The sequence below is a fragment of the Peromyscus californicus genome, unplaced genomic scaffold (genome assembly GCF_007827085.1).
Source record: "Peromyscus californicus insignis strain IS unplaced genomic scaffold, ASM782708v3 Scaffold_19__1_contigs__length_69161282, whole genome shotgun sequence".
In the NCBI taxonomy this organism is placed as follows: domain Eukaryota; kingdom Metazoa; phylum Chordata; class Mammalia; order Rodentia; family Cricetidae; genus Peromyscus; species Peromyscus californicus.
In genome coordinates, this window is record NW_026294491.1 from 51,162,498 (window position 1) to 51,188,095 (window position 25,598).

Sequence of the window (25,598 nt, forward strand, 5' to 3'; positions counted from 1 at the left end):
ATATACACATATATATTTAAAGAATGACACACTGTGTCTGGGAAGGTAGTTCAGTAGTCAAACACCCGTGACATAAGCCTGAACACTGCAGATTAGATACCCAAAACCCATCAAAATGTTGGGTAGATGTGGTTGCCCACCAGTAATTCCAACTCTCAGCCGGTAGAGGTGCATCCCAGAGCAGGGTGGACAGCTTGGTGTTCAATTGAGAGACCCTACCTCAGCGGACCAGGTGGAGAATAATTAAGAAAGACTCTCTACATCTTTACAGCATGCACACGGACTTGCACACATGCATGTTCCTCACACATGCAACACACATACCACACAGAGAGACATATTAAAGAGTCCTTCAACTTCTGAAATAGTCTGTATAAAAGAAACCATGAATCTAGATATTAAATATTTAGCTTTCTTAATAGTACAGATTTACATATTGGAGCCTACCATAAAGATTTGGTTATGGTGAACAAAGTAAGAAAAAATGTGAACTAAAAACAAACAAGTTGTTAGGAAGACCAGGTTTACCAGGGCATTTTTTTTTTTGCAAAGCCCTTCTACAATATGTTCATATGTTCTGTGAGCTGACATTTGTCCAAACATTTTTCAGAGCTACTTTTTAAGTAGCTTACTATTTTAGCATCTTTCCAGAAACATTTTTCCCCCTCAGATTCCACCTTCACAGCTGTGTTTTAAGTGCTGTAATACCAATGTATCTTTGTCCAAAGTGACAAAATTATATACATTTCATCCTAAAGAAAAGAGAACTCGAGAGAGAAGAGCACCTGCAGCCAGCCTTTTGTGTATTGTCGGCTTGTCATGTTTACATATTACATTGAGCTGCTTTTACCGAGAAAGCTAGCATTCCCGAGATAAGATAGCATTTAAAATGAGACATCATACAAGAAGGATCTGCAAAACTTGACATTTTAATTCTTTTTTAAAATGAGCATGCAAAAATCAAATATTGTATTGGTGAGCACACCATGGAACACTGGAAGGCATTAGAAATCAAAATTAGATATGTGAAGGCTAGAACACTTTTTATAATTTTTGCCTTGTATCTGTGAGACCTATTTGGATTATGTATTCTTTGCTGGATTGATCACATAGTAGAGACATTTTTCCTTACTTCTTTGTAATGTAAGACTCATCTTGGCTACAGCTTGTTTAGCTGTTCATTGCATGATATTTTGTTTAGGCTGCGGGGATGGCTCAGTGGTTAAGAGCACTTAGTATTTTTCCAAAGAATGGGAGTTTGATTTCTAGCACCAATATCAGGAAGCTGAGAACTGCCTGTACCTCCAACTCCAAGAGAATCTAATAGTTCTGCACTATAGGACACTTACAGGTACACACACACACACACACACACACACACACACACACACACACACACACAAACACACACTTTTTTTCTGCATTAATATTAAATAGAGAGATTGTGTTTGCCTCACTCTCAGAACCATTGCTGACATCACCATCACCAAGTTGGTAATGATGATGTTTGTTACATTTCGACGTTCAATGATTTTGGAGTCTTTTTTTTCCAATGTAGTATTTCAAGGCTGGTGAAAGATTGCCTTTAGAAAACAATGCAACTGTGTAGGACAAATTGCTAAATGGTCTTGTTAATAATAATAAAAAAAAAACAGAGCTAGATATGGGAGTGAAAAGCTGAGAGATCAGAAAAGCAGAAAGAAGCCAGCCATGTTCTTACTTGGAGATCTCTACTTGGAGATCCTCTCCCAAAGAAAGCTACTTCCTGTATGTCCACACCTATATGCCTTTCTGTTCTGCATCTTATTTCTTCACTCTGCCCAGCTACATCATTTCCTGTCTGTCTGTACAGACCTCCAGACCTTTATGGTTAACTAGTGTTGGAATTTAAGGCATGTTCCACCACGCCTGGCTCTGTTCCCAGTGTGCCCTCGAACTCAGAGATCCAGACAGATCCCTGCCTCCTGCATGATAGGATTAAAGGTGTGTGCTACCATTGCCTGACTTCTATGTCTAATATAGTAGCTGGCTTTTTCCTCTGACCCTCAGATAAACTTTATTGGGGGACACAGATAAAATATCACCACACAACTGTACAGTGTTTGCATGTGCACAATGTATGCTATGCGCAATATAGTTTGTTTATTGCAAATAATTTTCAAGAAGAGAGTACAGAAATCCATCATACCTACTCTGATGAGAATGAGGTAGAGAAAGTTGTTTACCTAAGAGTGTCAATGCAGGGGTGTGGCAAACTCTCCCTCAAACTCGTGTCTTGTGACTTTGTTGTCTCGCTGTTTCATCCCAGCACTGTTGAGAAGGTATTCCTCCTTCCCAGGAAGGTGATAGTGGAGCTTCCAGGTTGGACTTGTGACTGTCATACTTTCTGAGTTGCCCAGGTTGAGGCCAGATAGAACATTAAAAGAGAGGAATTGAGTGCTGACCATGTGGAAACCCACCATGGGCAGACCCAATCCCGATTCATGATGAACAATGACAATGCACAGGATTAGTGTTGTGTGCAGTGGTTGGGGGCCCTACATGCGATGATTTATGAATCTCCAGGAAAACATCTGTAGTTTTACACCATAATCCTCACTCCAACTCAAGTCCAGATTTCTTTAACTGTCATTTTGGTGAGTATATTAAAGAATGCTATAAAATATAGTCTTTATATCTATTAGATAAAGAGACTTCCAGCATATTTACCTGTCTAACTGACACTTAAATATTGAGTATGTATATTGGGTTAGATGATATTCAAGTAGCTAGAAGTGAGTAAAACAAGAAACAAAGGCCTGGCACTTCATGGAAGTTTTGATCATTCTTATTGATAATTGTTATAAATTTGCTTCTGCCTAAATCAGTGCATCTTGTGAGGACCTTGAGGTTAATGCAATCAGTAGTTAATAGGGGGTGGGGTGTGTGTCCCATCCTCGGAGAATTTGACACTTGGATATTATGAGTATACGATAGGTAGATTTTGTATCTGCCTCAGTGAGAAGAAAGGTCTACCTCGAAGCGTTGAACAAAACCTATCCCCACGGGCCAATCTGTGACTCTGGAGGAGAGGGAAGGAATGAGCCCTTCACATATCGGTGCCTATGGGAGGGTGAGGGGTCCCTGCTGGCTGCAGCGGGGCTTGCTCATGCTCCTTTGGCTTGGCGAGGTGATGTGATGTATTTGGGGTTTGGCAAGAGCCTGGCTTCAGGTTGGTTCCATAGCGTTCAGGTTTGATTTACATGGCAGTTCAGGAGGACACGCCGTTTGTAATGCCAGGACAGGTTTGCAGCTTCTCCTGGTGTCATACCTGCTATCATGCTGTCATCCAAAGCAGGTATCATGGCCCAGCTCCAAATCGAGGGTCAGCAGGGGATTTAGCTACTTCGAGGCTACAGCAAATGGTACCATTAGGCTGGGTTAGAAGCAGAGCAGTGAGGTGGATGAGAAAGGATAAATATTTAAACAATAATCTAATCAAAACAAATGTGCAAACAAAACCTTAAGAACTGTATTATCTGATATAAATTGTTTATGAAAATATGTTCACATTCCTGCTTTTTTTCTCATTATTTTACCTATCATCTTATATTCTCCCATTTCTGCTATTCTTTTCCCTTTTAGACCTAGTTTCCTTCCATAATATAAGACCACACTTAGACAAATGATACAATTGAAATAAGCTTAATTTAGTGGCTTCCAGCTGGCTCTCCAGGATTCCAAAGCCAGTTAGGGCTGACTTTCCATCGGGGAAGCAGGCCAGTGCAAGCACACCTGCTCCTCTGTTGGTACCATTAGGTTGCAGCAGCTCAAAGGACACCACAATTGTAGGTCTGGGAGCATCTTCACCCCTCTCCCCAGCTGAACAGACTAAAGGTCTACAAGTGTGTCTCTGCAGCATCGCCTTTAGAGTCCTGCTTATGTCTATGCAAAAGGTCCATAAAAGAGACACAGTGATGGATACTCACTATCACTTATGGAATTTTAAATTTTACGTGTGTGTGTGTGTGTGTGTGTGTGTGTGTGTGTGTGTGTGTGTGAGAGAGAGAGAGAGAGAGAGAGAGAGAGAGACAGAGAGAGACAGAGAGAGACAGAGAGACAGAGAGAGACAGAGAGAGTCAGAGAGACAGAGAGAGAGACAGAGAGAGAGAGAGACAGAGAGAGAGCATGAATGCACACAAATGCCAAAGAATGCATGTGGAAGTCTGAAGACAGTTTGCAGGAATTTGTTCTCTCTTTCCATCATGTATCTTCCAGGCACTGAAACTCAAATTACCAGACTTGACAGCAAGCACCCTTCCCCATTGAGCCATCTTGCTGGCCACTAATTCTGAAATTTCTAAAGTAACAGATCAGTTGTGACTTTTCATGATATTGTTCATTTCCAGTATGTTTCTAGCAAAAATAACTAAGAAATTTTGGTATGAGATACTGATCTTAAAATCAACTAAGGTAAGTATTTCTTACAATAAATAGCAATTGCTTTATCGTATTCCGTAAGCCATGTTTCCAATTTTACAGAGATTATATACTGATTCCTTCAAATACCTATTCAAATAAATATTTCAAATACATATTTTAGCATGTTCCCAAAAACACATGGTAATAGAATTATGCATTTTTTAAAAATTTATTTATTTTATTTTATGTGCATGAGTGCTTTGAGACTACATGTACATCTGTACACAACATGCATGCCTGGTGCCAGAGTAGGTCAGAAGATGACGTTGGATCCCCTGGAACTGGAATTATGGATAATTGTGAGTCCTTTGTCAGCGGCCTGATATGGGTGCTGGGAAACAGTTCAGCTTCTATGCAGGAACAAGTACTCTTAACTGGAGGCGTCTCTCCAGTCCCAGTAGTATAATTCTTAAGAAATATTTTCTGGGGAATACTATATGCAAATTTACCATTTAAATAATCTGCATATCTTTTGCAAGAGGGAATGCTTTTTAGTATGTCATGCCACAGTTTGCCCCCTTCCTGAACTCTACTTAAAAAGCTCCTTGAAGATTTTCATTTGTATTTAATAATTCATCATGATGAAAATTCCTTCCACACAAAATACTTTCGTAGCTTTAACTATATTTACATTTACCTATCGGACATTGATGGTGTAGAAAAGGAATAAATTGTGAACTTTGAAAAAGTGTATTCATTATCTGGCTTCCATGTTTGTTCATCGGAATGACTATTTTCTGGTGAAAATTAAATTATATTCTATTGTTGTGGAAAATGGTATATTCTTAAATTATGAGGATTAGTCCTTTGTTTTTATATTTTAATATGTGACCAACAAATAATAAATGTCCAGATCTGAAGTGCTCAGACTGATGAGTTTTGACAGTTAGGTACATCTACACTCAAAACATACAAGAGGCAAAAGTCTCCTTACCTCCCTGACAGAGTGCACCTCCCACCCAAAGGGACCTATTTTTTGAATCTTGTCATCTGTACTTACTTTTTGCCTCCTTTTGGACTTTGTAAAAATTAAATTGTATCTTAAAAATCACTGTGTCTGGCTTCTTTTTTTTAATGTTTTTGAGATTCATCCACGTTGTCATCTGTCACAGTACATCCTGTTATATGAACACACTAATCTGTTCTTTCATTTATGAGCACCTGTATCCCCTCCAGTTTTACTTATCGTGAATAAAACTATATGAGCATTTTCTACAAGTAATTTCATAGGTATGCTTTTATTTCTCTGGAGCAAACACTATTATTGACGACATTTTATTGCTGAATTGTATAAATTCTTTATTTTGAGTCCAAGCCCAATACAAACACCTATATTTCATGTTCATATACATGCATTCATGTACCCATTGATATAGAACATGTGTAAGATAATGCGAGTATTTTTATCAGTCCATAATTGTGTAATTGCATCCTTAATAATGTCTCTTAAGTGAAATTCAACATTTGAAATTTTGAGCCATAGTTTTACTCTGTAGCCTAGACTGCCAAGCTTACTATATAGCCCAGCCTGGCCTTAGCCTATATAAAATGGTATTTTGAGTTGAGTTACGTAGCAAGACAATTGCACATGGACAGTGTAGATGAAGCCTGGCACATTTATCTTTTCTTCCTAAGGTTCCCATTCTTGTATTCATTTATTATTTAATTTTACATGTGGAAAAAAATGGAAAACTTAAAAAATAAGGCAGTTATGTAATTTAAAAAAAATCTGTCTTTGGAAATTTCTCAATAGAAAATTTCTGATGTACAAATATCATAAATATTATGTTTGTTTTATTTATTGTCTGATAATATCATGACAGATACAGTATACATTCTGAAAAGATTTCATTTCCCCCCCATATTTCTAATTTAGGAATTTCAATAAAACACATTAAAATTTCCTATGTCCTCTTATTTTCTTAAAATTTACATAAGTATATTGCTGTTTTCTTGTGTGGAAAGAAAAGAGACTCTGGACTTTGCATAAAATTGTTAGTTTAGGTCAAAATCCATTTCTATGGTGAGTTCATATTTACTGGTTAGACATTAAAAATACTTAATCAAGTTGCTTGTGCACTGTTTATGTGTGGATTTAATGAATAGTCTTGGAGGAAAACATGTCCTTTAAAAATGGTATTTTCTAAAGAATGAACCTCCTATGTGTTGAGCAATTTGCTTATTTTCTAGGCCTAAAATGTTTGTTCCATTATTTACATACAGACCCTCTTTATGTAGCCAGGCTGGCCTTAATGAAAGGATTACCAATATGTATCAGTACTCTGAACTTTATTATTTTATAGCATCATTTATAACAATTTACCTAGCAGTGAAGTTGAAGAATACAAATATCTCAGGAGGTACAGCACTGTCTCATCGTTATCCCCAAACTGAACACCATTCTCTAAAAACTGCTCCATATTACACCGGCTTAGTGTAAAGATGGCTTGTTTAGCAATCTTTCCTATACCAGACCATGGAACCATTTTCTATGGTGACACTTATTTTAATAATAGGGAAATTTTCCATGACTTAATCTTTTGAAAATGCTAACTTTGAACTCTGTGTACTGACTGCACATGTCATCCTCCAAATGGTTATCACTTCGTGTAGCTCTACTAAGTTCCAAGGATAGTATGACAGACAACCTTAGGGAAAAAAATGGGCCTTTATTTTTTTCTTTGAAAAAATTATAAGCTTCTGAGGCTCTTCTGAGATTAACAGGTCTTTGTCTTTCTCTTTATGTTATTCTGTTTTTTCCCTGAAAATATTTCACATAAAAGACATGGCAAAAGACATTGATATTTATTGCTTGCTACATAAATATGAGGATATGAGACCAGATCTCAAGCCAGTATACATATAAAAAGCCAACAAATAGCAAAATTAATTAACACCCACAACTAAGAAAAACATGAAATTTTAAAACACACTATCTGTGTCAACAGAATTGACATAAACTTGAGTTTTGTTCTGAGTTTCCTTGTCCTGACTAAAACATACATGTTTTTAACAGAATAATGTCATTTTATTAGTGCTATATAAAGCAATTAATATGGAGTTCCATGAAAAACAATCAAACCATCTAATACTTGGTGACCTCACCAAGGCAGAGAATGATATAACAGCTATTTTTTATATTGACTGTCATAAAAGCTAAGGGTGTAACATCAAAATGTAATTGAGAGAAAGCTGCTTTATGGGAGGCTGTGATCATGTGGTCCAGGCTACCGAGATTTCTTATGGTTTCATTTCCTTTAAAGACTCATACATTCTAGTGTAAAGAATGAAAGGCTCCCTTGTCCCCAGTCTTTCCCAAACACCTGACTGACACGTTACAAGCAAATGGTAAACTAATAAGATTAAAATTCCTAAACCCAAATTCCAGCTTTTTAAGTCTGGGTCGAGACAGAGAAGGCCACCATTTGAAAACCCCTCCACAGCATTCTAATGTATAACAGTCTCTGGAAACAACCAATTTCCCTTGAATATTGCTTTTGTCTGTTAGTTTTTCTATGTGACCTGGCCCTTAGAGAATGTTGCAAAATTTATGTTTCTATTCCTCCCTGTGGACTCAGGGTGACGGTACTGTTCAATGCAGGACATCAACTTTTAAGAGAATTGTTGGTTAAAAAAAAAAAAAAAAAAAACAACCCTGTATCTAGATTTAGTTAGGTTTCCAGAGCACTTGCTTGGTGAGAGAGAATTGAAGGACTGATCAATAAGAAGGGAAGAGACAGGAAAGGGGAGCCAAGAGCACTGAGCTCTAATGTGAGCATGCCAGTGTTTGACAGAGGCACCAGAATCCCTCCATGGAGCTGTTCAGGTAGGATTCCTGCGGTCAGTCGTAGGATTTGATGGACTCAAGTAACGTAGGATTGTCTTCAGTCAACATTGTAGAAAGAATAATCCAGCAGTTGGAAATAGTTAACTATAGAATTAACTTTGTCAAGGCAAATTCTCTGTGTCCTTAGGTTTGCTTGGATAGATAGAGAGGAAGACGAACTCCAGTCCTAGAGTTTTATAATTTTTTTTATTATTTATGTGGATCTATAACTGGGAGGTAGGCACCAAATAAGTCCTGGAGATAAAGTTCTAGGAGTAATGCCCAAAGCAACATGAGCATTAGTCATATACACAATAGTATAATTGAGATTATAACCCCTGAGAACATTAAATCACTTGACATTATACAAGCATTTAAAAAGTATTAGAAACTGGAATTTGATTTTTATGAAACAAATATACTTTATATTTAATAGTTGGGTGAAATAGATATAGTCTGTACGCCTGGGAGGGGCACAAAAACACATTCTAACAACAGTTCCCTGTTTTGAAGAAACTGAGGTCACAAGACTCTTGTCTTGTTTGCTTGGAGTTTTCTCACAAGCACTCTGAATTCTGACAGGACTCCATTTCTGGACTGTGTTCCGACAACCAGTGCCTTAGTGGAGTGCTCTGAAGATCTTGGGAAGTGTGTGGGAGTGTCAGAGGAGGACACCTTAGATAAATTTTTTTTCTTTGCTTTTTCTTCTTTTTGAGATTATAATATAATTACATCATTTTTCCCTTTCTTTTTCTCCCTCCAAATATTTCCATGCACCCCTCTTTCATCTCTTTTAATTCATGGCCTCTTTTAAAATTAGCTCTTGCTATATGCATATATGTGCATACATACATAGACCTAAATACATAAATACAAACTGTTCAGTCTGTAAAATGTTGCTTGTGTGTATCTTTTCAGGGCTGACCATTTGGCATTAGACAGCCAGTTGGTGTATTCTTTCCTGTGGAAGACTATTTATCCTGCTCTCAGTATTCCTTAGTTGCTTCCAGTTCTTCGTGCAGGGTTGCGACCTCATGGTCTTTCTCCTGTCCATGCTACCATGTCTGTTTTTATCTTTGTTCATCTCATGTTTAGACAGTCATGCTAGTGAGACTTTATAGGTGAAATTTCTGATATTCATAGGAGACATGATCTCATAGCAGACTCTCTGTTCCTCTGGTTCTTACCTCTTTCTGCCCCTTACCACTTAATTGTTCATGCTCAGCACTTGGTCAAGTTCTAGGCAGATGCAGGTTTGACACCTAAGTGATGTGGAGGAACCTCTGCAAATCCATTGATGCATTAGCTCTTCTAGATCAAGAAAGAGCAGAAAGCTTGGAGGATGTACCTCTGTCCCAGTGGGTTTGAGAAATCTTGTTGCCTATGCATTTGATCACCCTAAATGAATATTTCCTAAGTGGCTGGTTATAACTTCGTCAATTTGGATGAAAGGGATGCAAAAAAAATTTGCAATATTTAATTTGCTTTTCTTCTAAACACAAAAATCATAAAAAAGCAATTATATTCAAGTATTAGAGTTGCTACCAAAGTGTCATGTTGAATTGTTTTGTCGTTTTATCATATTCAGATAAAGGAGGCATTATGGTCTCTTGACATATTAAATTATCAGTTATTTACAACAAATGAATAGTGTTTATTTCTTTCAAGGAACGTATGCATTCACACACATTACACAGTGCAGTAGACATTCTTATTTGATGGACCCCATTAACTCTTCAATTCTCAAAGGAGGTGAATCGGTTGCAAAATTGTTTACCATTAATTGAATGTAATGACTGAGATATTTCATTAATGCCTTTGTAAATTTCATTTCCCAGATCATTTTATCTATTTAAAATCCACAGAAACCCCACCAAGGAACTGTTGTAGATTCTCTAAATAGCTATTTATTAGTTATCTGTCTCTCAGATGAGAGAAGAAAATGAATGCCTTGTGGAGAAAGGGCATTCTTAGATCCATAAACCTACCCTAAAATGTTACCTAAAAATAAGAAAAGTTGTAAAGTATCTCCAGCATTTTTCCTTCCTGCTATCCATTTTTTCTTGTTTCTACTACCAGATTTCATAGTTTCAGCATAAACTCGGTGATTGTAGCAAACCATTGTACAACTGTCTTTTGTTCTTGCACAACACTCAAACATGGCAAGAAGTGTCTACGAAACATTAGTGCCTACCATTTGAAATGCTCAATGTATTATATAATTATACATTTATTATTATATATTGTAGCTGCTGGACTTGGAATGTAGCTCTGTTGGGAGAGTACTAGCCTAGCATGCCCAAGGCGCTAGGTTCAGTCCCCAACACTACCCCAAACAATCTCTCCAAGTGGTAGCATACATCTATAATTCTTGCTAGAGGATCAGAAATTCGAGTCCTAGTGAACTTGAGGCCAGCCTAGGCTAAATGTGGGTGTCTAGCTAAAAAACAAATTATATTTATTGGGTATTACTAACATTTAAATGACAAAGAAAAACATTTCACCAGTATTGTGTGTTCCCGAAAGTTGCCCTTCTAAGAGGGAATTGTGTTATTTCACAAGTCAGTTTGTAACTTAAATATTGTTGATTCTCACAAAGCACCAAGTACAGTGCCTAGTGTCTGATGAGATTACCTGGCTGAAGAGATGAGTGATACACCCTAAGGCTCACTGGAAAAACTAAGGAATGTCAAGTAGTATCTGCTTCTTTCCATTTACGCTGTTATTCAGTTTTCACGTCTAAATTCATCTCAGTTTGCTGAGTTGCCTTTTCAAATAATTGACGACAATTTTAAGATGTATGCCCCTTTTTGAGAGTGTTGACGTTTCTTTTTAATGTGGTGTTATTGCAGAGAAAACAGTGTCTCCTGTCTAACTCTTTCAATTCAATGGTGGTTTCAACTCAGGGGTGGTTTCTATAGGCCCTGCTCAGGATTTGTTGGAGCACAGCCATCAGTTTAGGCCATTGATTCTCATTGGGGCTACAGGGCAAATAAATCAGCTGTGAATGACATTAGAACTCTTTTCAAATGTAATGAAAGTACTATAGGCTGTAAACAATTTTCTCTTTAAGATAACTGCTGTTAGTCCCAAGACTGTTGCAATAATATCATTTGATTTTATATCAGTATGCTTTCTTTTATTAAAAAAAATCTATGTGGTTTTCTTTGAGTACAAATTTTATGTGAGTGAGTGTGGGCATAACAGTCTGTGGTTGCCATACCAGGTGTTTTAGTGGAAATGAATGGATGGATCTTAGGTTTGCACAACTGGAATCCAGTGTGTTCCACACAGAAGCATGATCTATCATGGCTTCCAGAGGAACACAACAAATCTAGTCAGTTGGCACAGACTGTTTCCTCCATTGCCAGAGAAAATTAGATGTCCTTTCAGTTTTTCTGTGCTTTCTTTCTAGATACTAAGGATTGTGACTTTTCAGGTTAGTATTTTTCCTTGACAAAACAAAAACAAACAAACAAAACCCCAGCAGTTTCCTTCTATGTCTAAAAGACTAATAGGCCTCCTAAGAAGACTCTAGATAGACTTACCTCAGCAGTTTCAGTGTGTTTATGAGGAAGAATTAGCTGAAGTCAGAAAGCTGTTGAACATGCCAATTACCATAGGAAAATGTGATATAGAAGATGAAAGTTTTTTTTTTTCTTTATGTGAAACAAAAGAGAAACCTGCTAACTTCTTTCTGCTTTCTAGACTTAAGGGCTGTAAACCGAACTGTCTGGAGGCTATAGTTTAGAAAAGAAGCAGCCCACAGAACTGAGAGCCTGTCTTCCTCAGGCCTCTGACACAGGTCAGCAGAGATGTTTTTAAAGGAAATTCTGTCCCTAGGAAGTGAGAGCCATGAGGGCAAATGGGGAGATGGTTGCACTCTCTATAATATCTTTCCAAAATCAATCTCTCCAAGTGTTGTCCTTCTAGGAGCATTCTGGAAAGAAGTGGAGATGTCAATTATAGTTCAATCCAAGGGTGATGTTTGGAAAAATGATTGCCTATTTTCCCCATGACATCCTTGTCCATCACCTCAGGAACATGGTTTCTTCATTAAGCTAATTTCTCCTCCCTTCTCCCATTTCTTGAAATTCTTCCCTTCCCATGATGATACCTCATCTAGACATGTGTCATAAGTATAAAAAGAACTATCTCTATTTTATAACTACCTCTTTTCTCAATGCAGATTTTCAACAAATTATCAATATTCACTATCTTCATTATTATATAGCCATTTTTTCTTATGAACTCACTGACATTAAATTGGCACTCTCTATTTTCATCTCAAAACCTTACTTGAGGCCTCATGTTATTGGATGCTTTTCTCTGCTCCATTGACTCTTAATGCATTCATATGAGTAAGGAAATGTAAATGAGAGGACATATGTGTGGGGTATGAAACTAGATGGAATTTGTATGTGATTATAATATTTCGAGAACGGTGAATGGGGAAATAAATTGATTTTTGTTAAAATAATAGCTCAGATTAAAAATAGGCTGTTTGGGAGGCTGGAGAGATGGCTCACCATTTATGAGAGCTTGTTGCTCTTTCGTTGGATCAGAGTTCACTTTCAAGCACACAGCTTCAGGGATCATATGCCTTATCCTCATCTCTGCAGGCTCCTGCATGCGCATGTGTGTGTGCACACACACATATGCACACTCCCAAAATAAATCTTTTTAAAAAAGAGATTATTGGAAATGATGCTGATATCCTTGGAACAGTCTTAGGATTTTGTAGAATCAAATATGTTGGCATAGTGATGGCTGTTAGGGCAGGGAGAGGAGCAGAGACTTAGTTTCTTATTATTTTCTTCCCTTAACTGTCGTTGAAAACAAGTTTTATTCTTCAAAATTCAAAATATTACATTAATCTCAATAGTAAATCATCTATAGGATCCTCTTTGTCTAGATTTTTGAATACCAGTGACTTGGCCTTTGCAGGGCAAGGCCAGACTCTCAGGGTTCATTGTGAAAGAATGGCCAGCTGTTTCCGTTTCTTAAGGTTAAAAATCAGCTTCACCTGACTTTGTGCTTTTCTTAAAATAAAAATCTCCCTGATGTGGCTTTTGAGAGTTCCCAGAATGCACCTTTGTGGCAAAAGAGGCCCTGGTGGTTTGTGATTAGTACCTCTGACTTCTCAAAACCCAACGTTCACATTCTCCTCCTGGTGGAGAGTTTCCTCGGCTCCATTTCCATCTTCCAGGTAAAAGCCATCATATCCATTTGTTCACCGTGTAATTGACATCAGTATGCAAATTTTAATATAAAATGGGATTTGAGATAAAGTTTTCAAAGCATTTCCTCTTTTCAAATTAGTGAATGGGAATGAGGTCGCTTCTGAAGACTTTTTTTGTAAAATGTACCTGAATGATTTTTATCAATTGTACTCTGCCTTAAAGTGACTGATCTTTTATCTTTTTTGACGCATTTTTCTATAAATCTTTATGTCAGATAAGCTGCATTGCATATTAAATTTTACAATGTTTCCATTGGATCAAAGTCACTATATTTCTGCTTCAGCTACTATCACCTCTGACTGTCAACACTGGTATGATATTTGAAGAGTATGGTCTTGTAATCTGTGTTTGGAGACCTCACACACATGTCGGATTATTCCAAAGCTTTTAATAGTGTACCTGCATCATAAAATACTGGTACTGAAAGATTATTGAACACACTGGACACATTTTTTTTTAACCTCTTAGCATCAAATGGGGTATGACAGTCACCTGATCCACACCCTGACTTAAACCAACAACAATTGCCATTTATCATCATCAGAAATTTTAAATGTTATAATTTGTGAACTCGTTAATATGTGGGGAAGAGGGAAAGGTGAATGTGATATGCCTTACACATGGAAGTCAGAGAGAAACTTGAAGCCGTCGATTCTCCTCTTCTACTGTTTAGGTCCCTCTTCTGTTCATCTTCAGGCTTGGTGGCAAGTGTTTTACTCTCTGGATCATCTCCCCAAGACTGGAAATGTAATTTTATCTCCCAGATCTTCAGTTTCTATTTCTAAGTTCCCCTTTCTATCAAGTGGGACCTCTATATGTCTTTGCATAGTGATATGAAGTTGAAATATGTACACTTTGGTATGTGATTAATGTTGAATATGAAGTTCAGATTCTGTTTAGAAAAAAACAAACAAACAAACAGAAGCCAAGAGATTCATTCTTCCTTCACTGAAAGATATTTTCTTATATACAACTTTAAGGTGTTATTTCCTAAAATATTGTTATTTAAATATGTAAAGCAGTAATTTGTCATTAAAGAGTTTTTGTTTCTCCCCATGGGCTGAAGAGATGGCTTTGTTGGTTCTAAAGCAGTAATTTGTCATTAAAGAGTTTTTGTTTCTCCCCATGGGCTGAATAGATGACTTTGTTGGTTCAATGCTTACTGTGAAAGCATGAAGACCTGGGTCCCATTCCTGCATCCACATAAAAAAAGCTGGGCATGGTCATGAAGATTCCTGGAGATTGCTGCCTAGACAGTGTAGTTGAATTTCAGTGAGAGACCCTGTCTCAAAAAATATGGTAGAAAGTGATTGAGGAAGACAGATGATACTAATGTTTTGACTATACAATACACACACACACACACACACACACACACACACACACACACACACACACACAAAGAGAAGAAGGGATTGTGGTGGTATTGTGTTCCCCAAAATATTGTGCACCCTAATAAACTTATCTGGAGTCAGAGGACAGAACAGCCACTAGATATTGAGGCCAGAAAACGGTGGCACACACACTTTTAATCCTATCACTTGGGAGGCAGAGATCCATCTGGATCTCTGTGAGTTTAAGGCCACACTGGAAACAGCCAAGCATGGTGACTGACGCCTTTAATCCCAGGAAATGAGCCTTTAATCCCAGGAAGTGATGTCAGAAAGCAGAAAGGTATATAAGGCATGAAAACTGGGAACTAGAAGCTTTTGGCTGGTGAAGCTTTTAGGCTTCTAGCATCAGTGCAGCTGAGACCCATTTGGATGAGGACTCAGAAGCTTCCAGTCTGAGGAAACAGGATCAGCTGAGGAACTGGCGAGGTGAGGTAGCTGTGGCTTGTTCTGCTTCTCTGATCATTCAGCATTCACCCCAATACCAGGCTTCAGGTTTGTTTTTATTAATAAGACCTTCTAACAATTCCTGCTACAAGGGATAGAGAGAGATTCCTACTTACCAAGTCATATGCTAAGAAATATTTTTTGTTTAGAAAGAGAACGATATAAAAAAGTGTTGTTAATTCAAATCATAATGCTGTTCATTATAAATTGTATTTTCAAAGTATCTTACAGAAATGTGATATAATTTCAAGAAATATTATATATGTTATATTCTGAATCAGGTATTTTAGCATGTTAAATTGGTTACTCAAGTTTGAAATCTATAGCTTTTAATTTTTAAAAAATACTTAGTAAGTGTATATCAGGAAAATTCTTGGCTCTTGGCATGTATTAATGAACCAAACAGACTAAGATCTCTATTCTTGAGCAACTCTTATTTTAAGAAATGAGAAACATGAGATATGAATTCTGCAGATTAGGGCAATGCAGAGGATGCTTGGGAGTGTGTGCATGTGCAGAGGGAGGGCACACTGTAGAAGTTAGAAGACTTAGTGGGGTAGGAGACCTCAAAGACTGACATTTGAATCAAGTCATGAAAATGTAAGTTTAGTCGTATAAGTATGGGAGAAAGCACTCCATACAGTGTTAAAGACCTGTGCAGAGAAGGTGAGATGAATGTTGGAATGGAGGGTACTTGGGATGTAGCAGGACAAAGGTGAGCTCCTGAAGTTATGATGGGCTGGAGGGTGTCTTAAAGATGCTGCATTTTATCATGAAAAGACTGGGAAGCCAATGCAGAGTTGTGGATAGTACTGTCTCATATGATTTATTTTTTAAAAGAGTCTGAGTCTATGCTGAGAATAAACTCAAGGAACAGACCAAGGGTAAAAACTGAACAACTCACCAGAAATCTGTGGTTAGGATCAGTGAGATGGCTCAGTGTGTAAAGGTGCTCGCTTTCAAGCCTGATGACCCTAATTTGTTGTTCAGGGCCCACCCACATGGTGGAAGTAGAGAACCAACTCTGTTGTTCTGACGTTGTCTGACTTCCAAATGAATACCGTATGTTTAGAATTAAAGTAAAATAAGGTCTGTAGAATGGAGATTAGACACAGTCAGATTGTAGGCCTCTTTTGAGAATGCAGTTGGTATGGTAGATTAGGTATAGAGTGTGGAGAAAGGAGGAGCAAAGTCCAAAGTTTGAACCTAACAGCTAGAGAGAGATTTTTACTCCCAGTCAAGATAGAGTTACCCACTGGGGAATCAGGTTTGGAGGAATGACGTATCACTTAAGAGATGTTACTGTTTAGTAGTCTGTAAGATATTCAGTGCCAGAGAGGCAATTGCATGTATGACTGGGATTAAGGAGTACCAGCCTGGAGATAGGAAATTTGCATATATTTATGTACTTAGTGGTAAGTGATGTGATTGAGAACAACTTGAAATATTTTGAGAGTGAAAAGGAAAGCAAGCCAGTGGAAATGGCTCTGCTGCTGCTTTTTTCTGGCCAGCCAATCAGAAGATTGTGTTTCAAATATTTCATTTTCTCATCCTTACTTTAACCATTCTTATGCTTTTAAAGCAAGTGTGGGTTAGTCCAGTAATACCTGGGAAGCTGTCATCAGCTTACCCATTTTTCCCATGCTGTTTAACTGGAATTGTCTTCACTAATAAAAAACAAAACAAACAAACAAACAAAACCGTGAGACTGAAAACAACAGCTATAGTCTGTTAGCAACACTTGAGAGCACAGGAAGTAGTTACTTGATGTTAGCTATGAAAAATCAAACAGCTTAAAGTTTAAATTTGGATAAAGTTTTGTAAAGTAGTCGTGGTGGTTTATGTAGAAGCTTGATAGAGGGTAGCGATTGCAAGCAGCAAAATAGAAAGTCAAAGAAGGGGTGAAGAAAGAGAGGGGGGAGGAGGGGGAGGAAGAGAGAGATTATGTAACTTGTGTTTCTTGAAGGAATTCAGAATTTTCATTTCATGTACTCTAGTATCTGGAAGCACATTCAGCTGAAGATGGAGGTGAAAGCCTTTCCTTAGTCTCATCTGCAGACTTGTGGCAATGTGAGTTTCTCTCCTGTGTGTATGTGCATGGAAGGGTTGAAGTGGTTGAGTGGGCAGTTGGCAGCCATTCATTGAATTGATTGCAATCATTCTAAAACCCAGCAGTGCTGAGGGTAGGGTCAGGAGGAGCATTCCCCAGAGGTAGCTGCAGAATGCCTTATTTGCATACGTCTTCCTGTGATGCTTGAGAGGTAAGAGAATGCTTACACGAAGGTACAAGGTTGTAAGAGTCCACATCTGATTTTACATCATGTAATTGAAGACATCACAAAGCCTCCTAAATGTTGCTCAGACTGGAAAGATTCTAGGAAGTGAACATCACTGTAGGATTTGTGGTCTCTAAATATGTAGTTGAAGTGAATCATGGAGAGAACTTTAACACACTTAAATACATTGTGTTTCTTAAAGACTGAAGGGACCTTACCATTATAATGTGTCTAATGTCTTGACCTAAACAAATTCTATACCTTAAACTGTCAAAAATATTAAGATTGTAACTCTCCAAACTGAGATAAGTTTCAATTATGATTTTAAAGGAATATTAATCTTTATAGGCTAACAAAAACCTCTGAAAACCTTATGTATTCAGTATGTGTTGTTCTGAGCTATAGAGTATTTTTTTCTTTTGTTGTGGGTATCTCACCAGAGATGACCACTCCAACACACTGTATAGCCTATTGAAAGTCTTCATTCCAGCCAGCTGGAACTACACCAAGTGTTCGGGGACCTATGTGTAGATCTGAGTGTCCAGAGCACAGGTTTTGAAGGCAAAATACACATCCTGGCATTTCACTGGCAGCTGCAGGAGGCTTTGCAGAAGCAAGCAGTTTAACAGAAGCTAAGATAAGCAATTAGCTAAAGGGGATTTTGCATAAACAGACAGTTTAACCAGAAGCTTAGTTAGTTGGGGCATCTTGACCTTGGGTTCCTACAATAGAGTTTGGTCATTTTCCATGGGATTCTCCATCAAGGTGATCAAATTCTAGTTAAAACTAAAATGGATTCAGCATGAGTTCTAGATGGAGGAACCTCTTCACTGTCTTTCCATATAAAACTTTCTTATATCTAGGAGATTTTTTATCTAAAATTAATTCAGATTTAAAAATGTAAGAATATATATTATCATGACTACCAGTCCTTTTAAACTGGTTGAATAATTAGGCAATCTGAAACAAACTGTTTCTTACCTCAAAACTCAGATTCAATAACTAGATATATCAGTTGAAGGAATATGTGTCTTGTGGATAAAGATCAGTATGGGAAATGTAGTATTGTCTTGGTGTTTTTAGAATTATGTCTAAATTAAGTTTGTTCAGTCACACAGTTCTTTAATCCCCGCTACTCTAATCCAGCTACTCAGGAAGCTGAGACAGTAAGGTAACAAGTTCCAGGACAGCCTGGGTTACAGAGTGAGTTCACGACTAGCTTGGGCAATTTAGTGACAAGTAGAAGTGGGGTTATAGCAGTGGCAGAATGCTTGCCTGGGTTCAATCTCCCAACACCAAAAAAATAAATAAGGAAATAATTTAAAATTATGTGTATCTACATTAAAATCAATTTTAAGGGTATTGTATTTTAAGAGTAGTGTGTTTATTTTTATGATTTAATTATGCTTCAAAATTCAGAAATTCAAATCAAGTTTTTTTTTCTCTCAGAAAGGTTGGGTAGCAAGTTCAGATGGAAGAAATATTCCCCAAGTGATACAGTTTTAAAACCAAACCACAGGGTTTTGATATTAGATGACAACATTCTTCCAAAGGCATGGCTTTGTAGTTTTTTTTTAAAAAAAGTTTGGCCTAGAAAACTACCTGTGGTGTGTAATAATCTGCAATTCTTAGAAAACAGCCTCTTCAAAGAATAAGAAAATCTTTATGTGGTAGATTTATTTCAAAGCTTTGTACAAATACTTGATCCTCAAGGGATAAAAAGCAGAATCTTGATTCTCAAATTCTTCAGAAATTCTCCAAGTTGGTGGTATTTTCAGAAGCCAGCCCATGTAGATCAAACAGGCTGCATATGCTATTTTGGGATGAGTGAGAATTGTCAAAGATTTTTTTACAGTGCTATGAAATTTAAGTTACTGGGCATTACACCTTGTGAAAGTGAGATTGAAGTTCCAAGACTGAGAAATCCTCATCCATGGCTTCTAACAGCTGCCTTCCTGCAAGTTGTCTTAATGCTGGTGCATGAATGGCTTCTTCATGAAGTTTTGATAGTAGCAAAAGGCTTTGTGGTTCCCATGAATATTTCTCTCTGTTCTCTCTTGACCATCTATTGGGCATTTAGAAACACCAGATTTAGCCTGTATCCCAGGAGGAAGGTGTTGAGGCTTTGAAAAAGCTCCTTTTCTTCTCTCACTGTGTTTACATAGTGATTTCTGAGTGTATTTGCTGGTGGAATGAGCAGTGTGTGTCCATGTATGCACATTTCTGTGTCCATGTCTACCTGTATGATTTCTTTCAGAAGTGGAGAATTTTGCCAATGCAGCTTTTTCTCTGACAAAACAGTTTATTACCATTGCCTCACCAGAGATCTCCTAGAATAACCTAAATTGGCTTGAATTTTGAGTAATGTATCCAAGTCTCCAAGAAAGTTCTAGAAAGAGTCTAGAAAGGACTGGGCTCATGCTTGGGGGTCCTAGAACCTTAGGACATTTACAGTTAGCAAAATCTATAATGTCAAGCCTCAGTATTATAACCAGACTTCTCTATTTAAAGCTATGTTTGGTTTAAAGCTTTGAGAAGTATCTAAGATATTCAAGGGCATTCTCAGTTGGAGGCATTTTCTGGTTTGGGCCAATGGATCCCTTTGGTGCTCTAAGCCCTGTTAACATGAGAGTAAGACTATCATCAACTCCTGCTGCCCTTTGGAGCTTAGCTATCTTGTCGACCTTCTCCATTTATTTTATAATGAAGGTTAAGGTACAGCAGCTTTTCAAGATTTATTGCACATGAACCTGTACACACTTCCCATGTAAACCTGCCCTTCATTTCTTCTTCCTCCTCCTCAACTTGAAGGGAATTAGGAAGATGGGGGATAGCTAGAGGCCTCTCAGATCTCTTTCTGTATCAGCAGGAAGACATATGTGCTGGTTAATGATGTGAAGTGAGAGTCCATATCTTCTAGTAAGACAGCCAAAGCCACAGAAAATTCTGCTTGATTTTTAACCTATCAACACAGCAGCTGTTCCTATTTTTGAGCTCTCAGATGTCTTCACATGGTGAGGCCAAGGCTTTCAATAGCTTTTCTGCTATGGGAAATGCTGCTGACAATCATTTTATTGATGCTAAAAGGAAAATCAAATATTGAGGCCAGCAAAGAATTTATGGGGGTATAGTTTAGCCTGTGGAAACCCAAGTAAAAGAATTTCATCTTCTAAGGACTTTTCGGGGGCTCACAAGACTTGCCTTTAGAGTGTGTTTCGTTACGGTGTTTAATTTTCAGATATGCTCTACCCTTTTATAATTAATAGTGCGTTGTGCTGTCTATCATGCGCCCCAGGTGTGTTGTCAGGGACATGGCGAAGCCTGCTGCCTGCAAAACACCCAGAAATGCTGAAAGCCAGCCCCATCAACCACCACTGTAAGTATGGCATTGGATTTATTGACTGAAAATGTCACCTCTTACCCAGATCACTGGTTACAGATTTATTAATGACTTTGCATGTGGGAATAGATACACTAGTTTCTCTGGTGTGTGTATCATAGAAAGGCTACTACTATTCAATTAGATGAAATTATCTGTAAACAGGAGTTCTGGAGTAAGTATCTTTGTTAAATGATGTTTCTAATATATTGCAGGAAGCAGACAAATGAGAAGAGAGGGAAATGTATCAGCAACTCTTGAGTTTTGTTTTTAGTTATTATTATTATTGATTTGGAATGCATATGGCTTGGATCAGTAGACTCCCAGGAAGTGAGGAATCAAGGTATTAGATGGGGTGCCAAGTAGAGGCCAGATTGTGTTAGAGAGGAAATGAACAGTAGTCTTAACACACAACCCTCACACTATAATGTTTAAAGGCTATGGACACTGAAGAGATTGGGTTGTCTACCTACTTTCTTTATTATTGCATTCTTAGGTGTAGGTAGAAATGTGATTAAATGTGACCAACAAAGAATAACATTAAGGGTGGGAGAAGAAATCGAATATGTAAACTTTCAGTTTCCCATATGGAGTTTGAGGAGATTAAAAAAAATATTAGAATTCTGCAGAGTAACACGATGCATTCAATCCTCAGAATATAAGTATTCTCCTAGTGAGAAAAGATGAAAATTTCCTTAAAATGCATAATCAGCAGCAACTTCCTTAGCAGAAGCATTGCAGTAAACCAGTTACTACTGGGAAATGTCTCCTTCCAATGTTTATAGCAAAAAAAACCTTTGAAGAAATGTGTCTTCAGATCGATTTTCTTTACATCTCTTCAGCTATCTTAGAAATATTTTTTTTTTAATGCACAGCAAAAATTAAGCGATGGAGTAGTAAAAAGTCTCTAAAGAGAAAATTAAATTCTTCTAACTATTTCTGTGGCAAGTTTTTATTAGCAATGATGAAAATTAAACAAAAATCAGTGATTTCTTAGAGCCACAGAAATCTCTTCTGAGCATTGCGTACGCCGTCGTGCTCTGCAAGCCCTGTACATCTTACCTAATCAAACCCCACATTTACAGTTGGATTTTTTTATATCTATCTGTTTGATAACATCTCTACGCTTGGCTTTCTCCTTCGGTTTGGCCGTTGAAATGCTTATGTCTGGTATGTTATATACAAGGACAAATAGTTGTATGCATTTTAAGCTTTAGGATATAACATTTTACAACAAAGTTTAGGACATGTAGTGTGTTAAGGATTTTATCTCCGTAATAGACTTGAATATCAATTTCTGCATAATCAGTACTTTCCAAGAAGTAAAATAGTCTTGATTTAACCATGGTAAAATGATTTATAATTACTTTGATAAAAGTAAAAATTAATAAGTACACTAAATGATTATACCACATACTTCCTTTATTCATAAATGTTTGTGTATATTATATAGTATTTTATTTCATGTATTTATATGGGAATCTCACTGTTTTTCAGGCTTGTCTCAAAATCCTAGGCTTAAGCTCTCCTCCTGCCTCAGTTTCCCCAGTAGAGGGACAGGCATGTGTCACCATGTATGGACTTTAAAAAAATCTTCTTACTGTAAAAAGCTTTAGCTTATGATGGATTTAGTCTTGATAATTCCCAGAATAATTCTGATCTTCTCTATCTTATGTTTTGAAACTTAATTTAAAATATTTAGCTCCACACAGTGAAATAGCTTTATTTTATTGTGTGTGTGTGAGTTCAGGTGTCTACTTTCCTATTTGTACATGTGTGTGCAGGCGTGTCTAAGTATTTAAGTGCATAAATGTGAGGATTAGAGTTTGATGTCAGGTGTCTTTGACTAAAGCTCTCTACCTTATTCTCTCTCTCTCTCTCTCTCTCTCTCTCTCTCTCTCTCTCTCTCGTGTGTGTGTGTGTGTGTGTGTGTGTGTGTGTGTGTGTGTGTGTGTGTGCATGTGTGTGCACAAACGTTTCCACACAAGCATGGGGAAATACCAGCTTGTACTGCTCTACGATTCTCAACTCTATCCACTTGACACCAGGTCTCTCACAAAACAAAGTGGTAGGCTGGCAGGGCAGTTAGTCCCAGTCACTCTCCTGTCCCTTTGCCCTTTGGTGCTGGGGTTACATGGTGGCCTTGCCAGGCATTTTTGTGTAGGTGCTCAGGATCTAAACTCAGATCCTCATGGTTGTGTGGCAGGCACTCTTACTCACTCTGCTTTTTTTGTTTTTGTTTTTTCCTGAGTCAAGGTTTTTCATTGATCCTGGGGCTCATGGTGAGAGGATCCTCCTGCTTTGCCTCCCATCACTGGGGTGACAGAAGCATTCAGTTGAGTCTACTTCATGTAGGTGGTAGGGATCAGAGCTCCTATCCTCATGCTCATGAAGCGACCACTTGACCCACTGAGATGTCTACAGATTGCCTCATTTTATTTATTTTAGCTCTGGAGACTGTACCCCAGCTGTGCACATGTAAGGCAATCACTGTATTACAGAGCTTCCTCCCAGCCCTGCACAGTTCTATTTTAACTGGGTTCACTCATTGCAAAGCTCACGTTCTGTTGGATATTAGGTAAAAAGTAGCAAATGTTGTCATGTCCAATTAAGAATTAGACTTTTATTTTGTATTATTGAGACAGGGATTGTTTCCCTAGCTGTCTTGAAATTTACTATGTAGACAAGGTTGGTCTTAAACTCACAGTGATCTGTTTGCCCCCATCTCCCCAGTGATGAGATTAAAAGCATGATTCATCATACTAGGCTATAGAATGATTCCATCATTATTTTTCTTTCTTACTCATTTTGAAGTAATTAAATTTGAAAATACAACTATAGTATGGCTGGAAATCAGTCATAACTTAAGTTGAACCAAATAAAATGTTAACTAGTTGTGTCTCTGACTTTATTGGACATGAACCAAGCAATTGTAGACTCTTTGTGTCCTTCTTCCTACTTGCCTGTTTACCCACATTGTAGTTCTCTGATTAAGAAAGTAGACTTCCCTTTAGGTGAATGGAAGAATTTAAAGACCAGGTTTCTTAATAATTTTTATTTTTTAATCAAGGGTCATATTTGTGAATTACACCTTCTGTGGAAAGGACAAAAACATGTTAGAAGGGAATTTTTGAGGACATACTTTAGCTATAATGAGTTGAAAATAGTTAAATCATTTTGTTAGTGGGTCAGAAAAAAAATCAGTGACCAGAATTTGTTTTGAACGTTTGAATGGAATAGAATATAAAATGATAAGAGTACATCTAAGATTAGGATTTTAGGACACAGGTAAATGAGTTGAGATATAAAATTTAATATTCATTACATTAATGTATGAGGCTTTTACTAATGGAGTTCAGTTAGATTAGCGTAATTGGATGTGTGTATATGTGAAATTGCTATTCTTTGGTAGAAGTAAGGAAAATGGAGTATGAATGTGATGCAAACTGAACCAATGACATTTTAATCAACAGCCTTTTGTAATAGTTCATGGAGAGGTGCTGAGGCCTTGGAGGATAAATTCAGAACCTGAGAGCTAGGATCTAGTGCATGTGGACAGTTCTTTCTGGTCAATTAAATGTATTTGTGAGGAAATAATTTAGTGGAACTACCATATTCATGCTTGAATGATAGACACAATGATCCAGAAATTGAGTTAAAGATATAAACCAAATCTAGGATAGATGGGCAGTGCAGAGGTGAGTTTAGACTTTGAATTAGTGATTTTGTGGTATGTGTAAATCATCCTGTTTTATAAGTAACATACAGTTGAGGCTATCTGAAGTACTCAGGTAAGTACAGCAGTAGATGACATCACAAAAAGTTCTTTGGGTTCAAAAAACAAGAGTTGGGGGAAGAGAAGGAGGTGAAAAAGGAGGAAGAGAGATTTGAATTAAACAGTGCTCACAAATATAGCACAAGTAAGAGTAACTCCAGCTTAGTTGAGAAGTCACAGACTAACTAAACAGTGTCCAGAAGCAAGGTAGTACAGAGATTCATGAGGGGCATTCAACTAGTCCATGAAATATAAACTCAAGAGATAGCCACATGTGTTAAAAATGCACCAGAACTTTGGCCATATAGAGGTGATTGATATTGGCGTAGTAGTTTTACATGATAAGGGGGAAGAAATGTTGTATTGATTTGGGTTTGAGAAGGAAAGGAGAAGCCAGAAGCAGAAGCTAGTACATGAGGAGGAATTTTCCAAAACACTATCCTTAGTGCAAGGTAAGTTCAAGAGAGGTAGTGTTTGTGTGGTTGACCAGTAGGAGCAGAGAGCTATGCATCTGTTGCTCTATGCATTCTCTTATTCATGACCCATGGAGACACATATCAACATAGTTTATGTTTTGATAGCTTTGAAAATTATTCAAAGATTCCTTTAATATGTTATCAAAATGTTACTTGATCACGTTTTAAGAATGTTACATGAGTTATCATTTAGTCAAAGCAGCAAATACATGAAAATATTAGTGGAATTCAACAAATGAAGTCTTTTGTCCACTGTTCCTCAGGTATAAGGTATGTAGGTAAAATTAAGATGAAATTCTTGTTTAAAGAGTTTCTTCTCAAGTT

General features: G+C 37.4%; 1 protein-coding gene across 42 annotated transcripts in view; it reads left to right on the forward strand.

The window, feature by feature from the left end:
* Rims1 (regulating synaptic membrane exocytosis 1) overlaps positions 1–25,598 on the forward strand; it is a 494,312-nt gene that overhangs the window by 61,465 nt on the left and 407,249 nt on the right. For 37 of the 42 annotated variants that reach the window (XM_052745291.1, XM_052745292.1, XM_052745293.1 and 34 more), the window contains exon 2: positions 20,940–21,020. The exons of the other annotated variants lie outside the window; for them this stretch is intronic. In XM_052745291.1, coding sequence (XP_052601251.1) covers positions 20,940–21,020 — 81 coding nt within the window. The remainder of the gene's footprint in view (positions 1–20,939; positions 21,021–25,598) is intronic. 42 annotated transcript variants of the gene reach the window in all.